This window comes from Silurus aristotelis (genome assembly GCF_946808225.1).
Source record: "Silurus aristotelis genome assembly, chromosome: 26".
Classification (NCBI taxonomy): domain Eukaryota; kingdom Metazoa; phylum Chordata; class Actinopteri; order Siluriformes; family Siluridae; genus Silurus; species Silurus aristotelis.
Window position 1 is genome coordinate 16,885,110 of NC_139599.1, and position 11,873 is coordinate 16,896,982.

General features: G+C 42.4%; 1 protein-coding gene across 1 annotated transcript; it reads right to left on the reverse strand.

Moving 5' to 3' along the window:
• Positions 1-986: 986 nt before the first annotated feature.
• glra4b (glycine receptor, alpha 4b) lies at positions 987-11,763 on the reverse strand. The gene is made up of 10 exons (XM_083530901.1): positions 10,868-11,763; positions 8,288-8,415; positions 6,116-6,183; positions 5,681-5,904; positions 5,517-5,599; positions 4,058-4,195; positions 3,615-3,829; positions 2,783-2,941; positions 1,970-2,077; positions 987-1,871 (listed from the first exon to the last, which is right to left on the reverse strand). The coding sequence occupies exons 1-10, from the start codon at positions 10,930-10,932 to the stop codon at positions 1,593-1,595; spliced, it is 1,467 nt and encodes a 488-aa protein (XP_083387027.1). The 5' UTR covers positions 10,933-11,763; the 3' UTR covers positions 987-1,592.
• Positions 11,764-11,873: the final 110 nt, after the last annotated feature.

Consider the following 11,873-nt stretch of genomic DNA (forward strand, 5'->3'; position numbering starts at 1 on the left):
TTGCTGTTCTCCAGTGTTTCTCCACTCACCAGTTAGGTCTCTCCCATCATACCTACCAGATCAACCAATCCGTAAGGCTGTGTGTGTTAAGCACCTGTGTATCTCTTGAAGTCAGTCGCTCAGATCTTTTCAGCAGGCTCAGCCAATCAGGGGCCTCTGTAAGCTCATGTATGTAGAAGAGAGCATTCCCATTAGCAAATGAGCTCAGACCAGGGGTTGTCTGCAAAAGCTTTGGTGTTGGACCTGATGGTCTGCTGAAAGCTAACAGGTGGGTCAAAAATCTGCTCCTACACCAGTTCCTGGTATCATCTGGGGTGTCGGATGATCTACATCCTGTAGGTGTGTTATAAACCGGTTCATACGAACACCACTAGCTTGCTATAGGAGTATTATAATGAGGCTGTGCGTGGTACCATTCGAAGATGCCACCTTCACCAACTAAAGCCTTAGAAAAAAGATTCTCTCATACAACTTGCATCTATTCTTGCTCAATGGCTGAAAGTATGTTCCTGGATTATTTATGCCACGTGTCTCCTCCGAACATGTCAGCATAGAGAATGGACACTGCAGGTCAGGGTCTGTTTGTTCCTCATGGTTCATCTCTTTGGGATTTCTCTTTTAGCCACAGGGAAGGAGACTCTCCTCCAACACGGGGTTGAGTCACCGCCGTGGCCCGTCGCCTCCAGATATCATATTTGTGATTCATGATAAACATTCGAAGTGCTCTGGAAGACGCGATTGGCAGATTGGGGTCAGTGTGTGTGGCCCAGTACAAGTGTTTTACCACAGGAAGTAACACAACCCGCACTTCCTGTAGCCCTCACCAATGTGGAACCTGTTTGGGATTATGGGCCAGATTTATTTAGATGGTATTTTGGTAGGTTGTTCTGTCCAAACATACAGAAACATTAGCTTACCTGCTAGTTACAGAGTAACAGGTTGGGGGTGGGGTGTTGGGGGCTTGGGGGGCTACATAACACACCATATAAAACCAGTATTAAATATTTTATTGTTGTATTTACACGTATAAAGAGTTTCACACACTTGTGCTGTGTCCTGTTGGACAGGATTCTGCTAATTGCTAATACTTGGATTTGGAGCAGATGGTTTTTAAGAATTGTTGACCTTTAACCTAGCTATCTTGCTGTACGCCTCTCACCTATACATGGACAGAAATGTTACTTTGAAATGAAAAACCTTGGGTGATGAGAGGACGTAGCTACTATAGTTAGCTCGCCTGGCTAATCGGGCAAAGCGTGTAAATCGAATGAGACATTTCGTCACTGATGAGCTAGCTAGCTAAATATAGCTAATTCCTCAAAATTTCTCGGGAAAAATATAGTCCACACCGCGGCCGCTACAAGATAAAGTACAAGCAAGTGAACGCCTTGTCACCTGACAGAATGAAGGTGGGGTTGGGGATCAGGCAGGAATGTTGTAGGATGAGCTACAGAAAGCTACATGGGAGTCGACGTGTTTCTCAAATGTTCGTTCCTCAAGTCTTCCCCGTGAGATTTATTCAGAACTTTTTTTTTTTTGGAAACCAAGATGGTGGCGTGAGCCAATGGCGAGTGTCCTCCGGTACTCTTGGCTCACAGGCCGCCGGAGTGCAGATCTTCGTTACGCAGTACTTTGTACGTAAGCCAGTAGAAGACGTTGAAGATGAGGAAGCTAAGGGGGAAGATGGCACGTGAAACCGTGTCGATCCGCTTGGCGCGGTCGATAAAGCGGTGACGGATCCTGAACAGCGAGTGGCCTGGAGGGAGAGACGCGAACGTGGCCGCCGCCTCGGACAGGGGACCGTCTCCGGACAGGTGGACGTCCAAACCGAAACTGGACAAGAAGAACTCCTGGTTGTGTTGAGCCAACTCCTTTGAAGAACAGAAGACGGAAGTGTGAGGACACAGGGTGAAACAGCAGGACCTTATAATGTGTGTGTGTGTGTGTGTGTGTGTGTGTGTTTATATACCCGTGCACAGGCACTGCAGTGTTTCGTGTTCCTGTAAGATGTTGTGGTGCTGCCTGTAACATCATTGCTTTTGTTTTTCACCTCGGCTCCACCAAACTGACCTGAAGCCTGAATACACACACCCACACACACACACACACACACACAGATTACTACAAAATGGGCATAGCACATTATTTATTCACGGAGCAAATCATTGCCTCAGTCTTGTGTTCTCCCCACACACACACACACACACACACACACACACACACACACTCAGAAGTGAGCCTCTGAATCTAGGTCAGTCTGAATCTCAGTAAAATTCTCCCTCTTTTCTTCTCTCTCTTTCTATCGATCTCTTCCTCTTTTTTTTTCTCACCCACAAACCCCTAATGTACTGATATATTTATTGTTTTTTTCTTTCTGTTTATCCGAGACTATACTCACACTATTCACTCCCTATGTAGGCTACACAAACACCATCACTATGCACCTCATCACTGCAGCTGTGTCCCAAATCACATGCAGTGCATTATGGATATTCGGAACTTCATTTGGACATTTTCTGCTTTTTATCGCGATTGCACTGAATTTCATCATGCCGCACTGTCGGGCAACGGATTCCCTGATAATAAATGTATGACTCACTGATTTAGTGAACCAGTTGTGGTTTGGGACACGTCCAATGCGGATCGATAATGCTGGGATAAAAGTGTGTGTGTATCTGTAACGAGGAAAATTTCCTATAACAAATAAACAGTTTGCAATCTTTTATCTATAACCAGGCTGTGACGTGTGTGTGTGTGTGTGTCTGTGTGTGTTGTGACTCACGACTCTTTGATTTTGTTCTTCTCGCAGTCGCCTCCTGAGTCTAAAGAACTCTTTGTGTTGCCGAGAGACGAAGTTCACTGCAGCGTACTCCAACAACGCGGCAAAGACAAACAGCAAACACACTGCCATCCAGATATCTATCGCCTTCACATAGGACACCTACCACACACACACACACACACACACACACACACACACACACACACACACACAGACACACACAGAAATTAGATTTTACTAAACAGAGTGACAAACAGAAGGCTGAAAAGAAGAAACAGCACACAGTAAGGAAGGAGGGTCTGACAGTCACATTTGCATTGACAGATGTACTGATGGATGTACTGATGGATGGATGGATGGATGGATGGATGGATGGATGGATGGATGGATGGATGGATGGATGGATGGATGGAACCTAGCTAAAATATCTCAACAGCCAGATCTTACAGAACTGTGGGTGGGTGGATGGATGCACAGATTGATAGAAAGATAGATAAAACCTAGGTTAAGTATCTTAATAGCAGTACAATGGATGGATGGATGGATGGATGGAAGGATGGATGGATGGATGGAAGGATGGATGGATGGATGGATGGATGGATGGATGGATGGATGGATATAAGCAGCTTGGGCATTGAGTCCTGAGAGATCAATGCTATGGAAAATATAAATAAATGGATAGATGAATGAATGATTATCTAGATGTTCGATATGGATGTATAAACCCTTGAGACTCTGGAGGTGGGTTTCTTGTGGTTCTACTGGGTTTGGAATTATGGAATGATGAACAGATATTTGGGTAGATAACAGTGGAGAGCCGCTTATGTAAGACCTTGGGCAGCGAGGCTCTGGAGCCGGAGCTCTGAGTGGTCATGGTGAGGACGGTGGTGATGCCGAGGCCGACTCGAGCAGGAGCGGCGTCCATGTTGATCCAGAACGAAACCCAGGACAGGATGACCGTCAGCAGGCTGGGAATGTACATCTGGATCAGATAATATCCCATCTGCCTCTGCAGGTGGAACTTCACCTCGATGCAGGTGAACTTACCTGGTCACACATCCACACACGTACCACATCAGCACCAAAACAACACTTTAATTAAAAAACCTCATAACAACGGGATCCTTCAACATCTGCAGAGGGAAAGGTCAGGATGTATTTCTGAGATCTTGTGGCATTTCTGCACACTGAATTCATTTCAATGCAATTAGACGTTTGACCTTAGCGCTGTTTTGTGTGTATTCACGTGTTAGTACACGTGTGTGTGAAAAGTACCGGTGTTGTAATGCTTGGTGCAGTATCCCAGGTCCTTCTCCTCTTTCAGAACGAATTGCGGCATCGTTAGATCATCAGCCACCTGCACAGGACCTTTATCCAGCCACTGGAAAATCAGATCGTTCATGGTGTAGCCGACTGAGGAGACACAATCGCTCATGAACATTGGGGTTGTTTTTTTTTTCATTCTGTCTTAAAGATGAAACTAATTTGCATTTTAGCAACGCGTCTTCATTTCCTCGTGTTTTATATAAGTTTATTTCCTCAGGACGTGTTTGTTCGATGATCCAGAAAGCGAGTTCTGACCCAGAATAGAGCGATATTTAAACAAATATAACACTTTGAGTTTAAAATGTACATAAATATTAACTTTACTGATATAAGATTTATGAATTTTATTCATATATTTATTAACCAGCTAGTTAGCATGCTTTAAATGATCAAGTCCGCTAGTTAGCATGGTTATGAAGTCAGCTAGTTAGCAGGCTTTATAGTTATCAAGTCCACTAGTTAACATGCTTAACAGTTATGAAGTCAGCTAGTTAGCATGGTTTATAGTTTTTAAATAAACTATTTTTTTATCAAATAAACTAGTTAGCATGTTTTACATTTAGCAACTCAGCTGGTTAGCATGCTCGATAAGTATCCAGTCAGCATGCTAGGTAGCATGCTTTATAGTTGTCAACTCGGTTAGTTAGCATGGTTTATAGTTATCAACTCGGATGACTAATTAGCATGATAGTGGGAAATGGTAGCTCAGGGGTTATGACGTTGGACTCCTGATAATCGATTTAAATCCCAGCACCGCCAAGCTCCTGGGCCCTTGAGCAAGGCCCTTAACATTCAATTGCTAAGAGCGTCAAGAGCGCCAACTGCTGTGAATGTAACTATATTGATTGTGGGTGGGGAAAAAAGGAAATCCTTCATGACACATCAAAATGGCATTGTTGACTAATGAGGAGGACGTTCTAGTTCAGCGCCCTCTTCTGGTAGAGTTATTAAATCTCTACACGGCTCACTATTTGGCGAATAAACCACAAGCAACAACGTTGTGCTTTTAACGAAAGTCAGTGGAACAAAAAGTGTCCCTAAAGACATTATTATTCTTAGGACGGGTCTAAAAGATCAAATCGGCTTCTCTCTGACTGCAAAATTTACTCCGCCGACTCGAAAATACGTGGACACGTCTCGAGTCCACTGTGCTGCAGGGGGAGAAAAAGCTGCAGGGCAAAAATGAATAAAATATAAAAGTCCCAGGGCTCACGAGCAAGAGTTTAAAGACGGACCAACCTGAGACGAAGCACAGAAAGGAATAAAACAAGATTTCTGAACAGTTACTATAGTAACGCATTCGAAAGCTGATATACACCTTCTGCCATTATAGAAACCTGATCAATACTTTCCGACCAATCAGAATCCAGGATATTTGTTGTGAGGATATAAATAATGAAACACGCACAGCTCTCGAGCTGCATGGTGCAGGTCTGAATGTCCATAGGGAAGTTCTTCAGATCCATCGGACAGGACAGGATCAGAGTCAACCTGAGAGAAAGTGGAAATAATCGTGTAAGAACTCGCACAGTTCCTGCAGCACCTCGTGGTTCTGTTAGCATGCAGTCTCACCGGATGCTATAGAGGACGTTCCCGTTCTGAAAAATCCTAAGCAGCTTGTTGTCAGTGGTGACCTCGTGGAAATTAGCGCCCTTCTCGTTGGCGAAGAACAGGTCGGGTTTCCAGATGGAGTCCAGCATGGAGGGGTCCAGGTCGAGCGAGTCGTCAGGGTACTCCTTATACGCCAGGCGAGGATCGTTCCACTGCTGCCGGAGGAACACGTTCAAGCGGTAATCCTGGAGATAAACATAGGATCAAAAGACTGATACACTGTACGGGCAAAAGTTCTTGCAGACACACAGTTGTATAAAACAGCTTTGGATTCAGGAGCATAACATTTTATAATATAGATTGAAAAACAAAAAGCTTACAATAAAAAAATTAAAATATACTATTACCTCGAGTTTGAGTGTGTGTGTGTGTGTGTGTGTGTGTGTGTGTGTATACCATTGTGGTTTCTGTCACAGAGCCAAAGCTGTTGATGAAGATGTTGCAGGTAACGTTGACAGGAGGTCCTGGGGGAAAAAGACACACATAACTATAGGTGTCATCTAAAAGTCAAATGTGTACACACACACACACACACACACACACAAACACAAACACACACTTTCATTTCATCATAAATATTAGACAGAATTAGTAAGAAATCGAGTAAGAAATTGCTTCACCTGTAGCTCACAGCTATAGATAAACCCGACATCACAAATGAGTCGCCGGGTTGCCAGATTGTCACCGTGTGAGAGGGAGTTACATTAATGAGGAACGCTGCAGAGTCCATGCCAGCTGCTGATCCGACCTGCTCCAATTATACCTCTGATCCGACCTGCTCCAATTATACCTCTGATCCAACCGGTCAGATTTTTACAGTAAAAGTTTGATAAGACAAGATTTCACTCGGATGATCGTTGATTGATTTGGCCATGAGGACGTTATTTACGCTCCCCGGCGAATCGGCTGCAACTATACGTCCTGACGCACACTTTATGGTGGTGCAAAAATGGATGATGCATGAGCTCTGAGACACACACACACACACACACACACACACACTGAAAAGGACTGGACGAGCGAGTTGATAAAACTGAAATGGGAGAAAGGGATGATCAATTAAAGCAGACGGGAAAAGTGGCCAGGGAGACATGGGAAGAAAAGCTGAGACATGCTGAGACATGGGGAGAGAGAGGCTGAGAAGCTGAGTGAGGCGTAGGAGGACAGGAAGGACGGGGACGACAGTGCGAGCCTGCAGGAAACGTGTCAAACATAATCCACTGTGTGGAAGGGTGAAGGAAGAGACGGAGGAGAATATAGAGCCTGAAGGAGAGCGACTAATTTGGGTCTGTAGGTTAACATGGAGAATGGGCAGCGTTGGAGGAAATACTTCTGCTGCGTTTTCTGTCATAGTTTTTGACTTTACACAAAGAAAACCTATGATTTATTTATTTTTTTCGTCTCCATCTTTCGCTCGTTTTCAAAGTTGTTTTCAACCGTCGCCATGTTTTTAAGTTGTTCTCAGAAACTAAATGATAGATTATAATTAAAATATTAGCAAGCCAATATTATTAAATACATGCTAGCTGATGTAAAACAACCAACCACATACGAGCTAGCTAGTAGATAAAACTGCCTAGCAAGCTAATGTTTAAAAACTGACTACAATAAAGCTGAAAAAAAGAAGGAAAAAAAGAGACAATGCTAGCTTGCTAATATTAAAAAATTGCTGCATGCTGGCTAGCAAAGTTAAAATCCAACTACAAATTTTCTTGCTAATTCTAAGAACTAGCAACCATACTAGCTAGCAAATATCTAAAAAATTGACTACGTGAGTTGGCGAAGAAATGAAACTGACTACATGCTTGCTAGCTAATAACTACAAACTAACTAATTAGCATGTGCAGCCCAGGCACAAGTCATTTTCTTTTGATATACAATCATATAACTTTACTTCCTCCACATTCTTCTTTTCAGCTGTTATTTATAAAATCACCAGCTGACATTTTTTATTCTGTGGAGAATTAACACCTCGTGGTGGAAAAAGTTGCTGTTGTGAGGAATTTGAAGTTTTGCCTTTTTGACCTTTCGCATTTCTGAGATTAGAAGCGTGGATTTTTGCTGCCGCATGAATTTTTTCCTGCTTTCTTGTTTCGTTTTAAGTGTTTCCCCGTGGCACAAACGGAGCCTCTTTATCAGCGAAAGTCTTTGTAGACCTTGAGTCACAAAACGAGTGAATTCCGTATGTTTTTATTTAGGACTGAAACCGGCAGCTTCTTCTCAGCACGCTGTCGTTGTTTCCCAATGTCCCAAAAAGACAAGAATATCAGCAGCGGGGAAAAAAATGAGATGAACAGACAAGGAGAGTGCAATAATATTACACAACATGAACAAAAGTAATGGAACAGCTGACTTTTCAATATGCCATATGTGGTTCTTCCCCAAACTGTCTTTGGATCTGTGAAATTTTCCCTTTACTAGGAGATGCAAACCTGTTCAAACCAGCTCCATGAAGATTTATTCATGCTTTACATGGGGATGTTGAAGTGGAGGCTCTCCTGTATAGAGCTCCAACCCTTAGCTCTGTGTAATGTCTGTGTAAAAATGACGCCACACAGCTGATAGTACCTTTGAAATTGGGTCTGATGCGAGCGTCGTAGCCTGAAGTCTTTCCCATCAGCTTGTCCAGAAAATCAGAGGGTGACAAGGGTTTTGACCTACCGTTCAGCGTTTTGATCTCTTTGCCCAACGTGAGCCTGGGAGAATCCCAAAAACAGAAATTATAAAAAGATAATGATAAAACAGAAGGGGCAGCTAATGACTGACATTTGCTAAATGGCAGATCTTCCTTCGGATAATATATTTTATAACAGGGGTCTTCAACATTTTTCAGGTCAAGGACCCCTTAGGTGATAGAAACATGGTGCAGGTGCCCCCTGATACAAAATGTGTCAAACCAAATGTAATCATGTAAATGTAATAATTATTTTTATTTTTATGAAAAATATTTTATATTTGATGTTTTTACCCATGTTTATTATAAACATTAATTAGCGGACCCCAAGATGAAGACCTATGTTTTACACAGTATTTGTAATTGGACAAACCTGCTTCAATCAAGGGCAGGCTCTTTATTAGTACCTAGAATTAATAGTAACAGTAGAGACTGTTTAGAGCTGCACTATATAGCAAACACTTCTGTGAAGCCTGACCTCCATATGTGTGATTATTATAACAGCAAATGGAGACTTTTGATCATAATGAAATAATCATGAGAAAGGTTTTTAGGAAGCAGTGCACAGCCTATAAAATCAGTTCTAGTAAAGACCTGAATTCATTCATTTATTCAAATAAACTAGAATCAATCAAGAAATGTCTTAGCACCGCAACATTTGCCCCAAAGCTTTGCTAATGAGCTAGCTAAAGTTCTTAAACAACCTGATACTGCACATCCCAAGTTTTAAAGTACAAGTAAAGTTCTCATGTTGAGAACTTTAAATATGTTTTGCCCATCCCCATTTAACTCCAAGCCTCTGGAGATCCCCACGGCTGACTCTGAGCTCTAGAACATTCTTCCTATCCACTGCTTTTAAATATGGAGTACAGATCTCCTCAGGTCTGGATCCCAAATGGCTAAATGTTAATGTACATGTTAATATTATATGTGACAGGGTATCTCCACGCATTACCAAAATAACTACAATGTCTTACTTTCTCTGTCTCTCTCTTCATCTCCCCGAGTCTTTCTATTGCTCTCTCACTCACACTGAATCATAGCGTTTTTTTGCTCTGTTCGTCTCGAACACACTGTTTTTCTTGCTATCTGTCTGCAATGCGTCTCACACTCTTCTTCCATCCTTCTATCCTGGTTTCTCTCTGCCTGTCTTTCTGTCCACATCTATCCCTCTCTCATCACTTTTACTCTCCACTGAATCAGATTCCACATTAAGCCCCATTTCACACTCGCGTTCTTTCCCCATCACTTCCCTTTTGAACAGACGGATGCCCATGAAGTCCCAAACATTACAAACAAACCTAAAACATTTTATCCCTGTTTTTTTTCTCCCCATTTTTGTTTACCTGCAAATTTCCCACCCACTTTCTAGCATTGCCCTACCACAAATAAGAGGACCAATCAGGGACAGAAAAAAGGACCAATCAAGTGCCACAAGCAATAAAAACAATTTTAATTGTGCAATAATTCTAGTGCAATAGTTTGATTGATAGTGTAACTACAGTTATTGTTGGGGGGGGTTTCATTTGTATTTCTATACTGTATCGTATAAACAGTGGAACCTCAATACTCGCGATCTCGATAGTTGGCGACTTTTCATTTGGAACCGGACTGAGAGTAACTCGCGAAAAATCTGATCGTTCATGAGAAGCCACGAGTGGCTCAAAAGTTCGGAGTAACATTTCAAAACAGAGTTTGTACAAATAAATGACAAAAATTGTGAAAAACTATTTTATTATTGTATTATTCAATTAAAGTAGTAAATAAAACATTTATGACAAGTAATTCACAATTTTTGTTGAGTTCACAGTACATGTACAATTCCTGCTGAAAAAGGAAACGTCTAAAGGAGAGTCAAAACCTTGTGAGTTTTGTTACTTGTGAGGGTCAGAGAACGTAACCCCCGCGAGTATCGAGTTTGCACTTTATTTGTATTTTTTTGTCTCTGCTTCATATTTGCACATTAGTTTGCTGCTGTAAATAAAAGGTTTATCTTATCTTAAATCAGGGGCCAATCAGGGACTCCCTTAGAGGACATTCGACACATTTGTTCAGTCACTTACGATTATCTAAACGGTTGAGGTGTTGGGGGTTTGTTTATTCGTTCCTCAATCTCCTATTTTCTGTAGTCAGAGTTTAATCACCTCTGAAGACCCCATAGTGACTTATAAATGTTGATCAGATTTCTGCAGCAAAGATGTTTATTACTGTACATTGGTCCTAATACCAAACACACCCACACACAGAGTTCTGGAGCAAAAACATTAATTTCATAATAAGGAATTTGAGGACACCAGGAGTTGAAACAAAGGAATATCCTAATCATTAACCAAAGACATGTCGCATACTGTGATCATACAGAAGAAATCATCGACACATACCTGATCTGAACAAAACCAGCACATCAATTGAACTTGTATGCAAATAACACGCACTTTTCTAATCCGAACCAAACTTTGAGCTGAAAGCCTTACCTGAGGACCCCATAAACCCCCAAAGAGCCCAGAATCCACAGCACTTTCTGCAGGCAGGTGAACATCCTGCTCTTCTTCTCCCCTGATGAGCTGTAGTGCTTCAAAATCGTAGGACCAGGATTTCACACACACACACACACACACACACTCACTCACTCACTCACTCTTCTCCTCCCACACTGCTGGACTCACACACCACATCATGCTTACTGAGAAGTGCCAGCAAGTTTCATACTGTGTGTGTGTGTGTGTGTGTGTGTGGAGAAGAGTTAACACACTCTCCCTCCTTTTTCTTTTCTCTCTCACTGGTCACACTAGCCGGAGGAAGCAAAGCAGAGACAGATGCGGACGTGTGTGTAGGCATCAGGGCGTGTGATGCGTTTAAAGACGTTTATCAGAATAAACAACTGTGACACGTAGACACCACAGGGCTTTAGTCCCTTACAGTCAGTCATTTCGTTTTTCCTCTCTCTCTATTTCATCTCTCCATCTCCCCAGACCTGCACACTTCCACTTCACCGAGCACATTTTTATTTCTTTTTGTGTCCAATTCAACATGACAGGAAGCAGATTGATCTTTTTTACGGACGCAGGTGGAGTTTAAGGCAGTGGTGAACGTTAGGAACGCCTGTAGGAGCGTGTGAAGAAATGATTCACGCTGGAAGATGAGGAGATGTGCACCTGGATTCCAACTGATAAGCACGTCGTAGTGTCCAGAGAGGACGCATCATGAAAAGTCACCTTGGAGAGAAATAAACACACCAAACACACACACACGCGGAGTGAAAGGCCACATGGCCGTCATGGAGCCGACAATGAGTTTTAGGGAGTCTGAGACCCTGGAGGGAGATGTATATTTCATGTTGCCTGGACTTTCACTGACCTGAGGATTATAAGAACTGAGAGAGAGAGAGAGCGAGAGAACGAGAGTGAGAGAAGGATGAACAAACTGATGGAAAACAAAGAGAATTAAAGCATGAGACCAGAGCGAGCAAAAGAAGGAGAG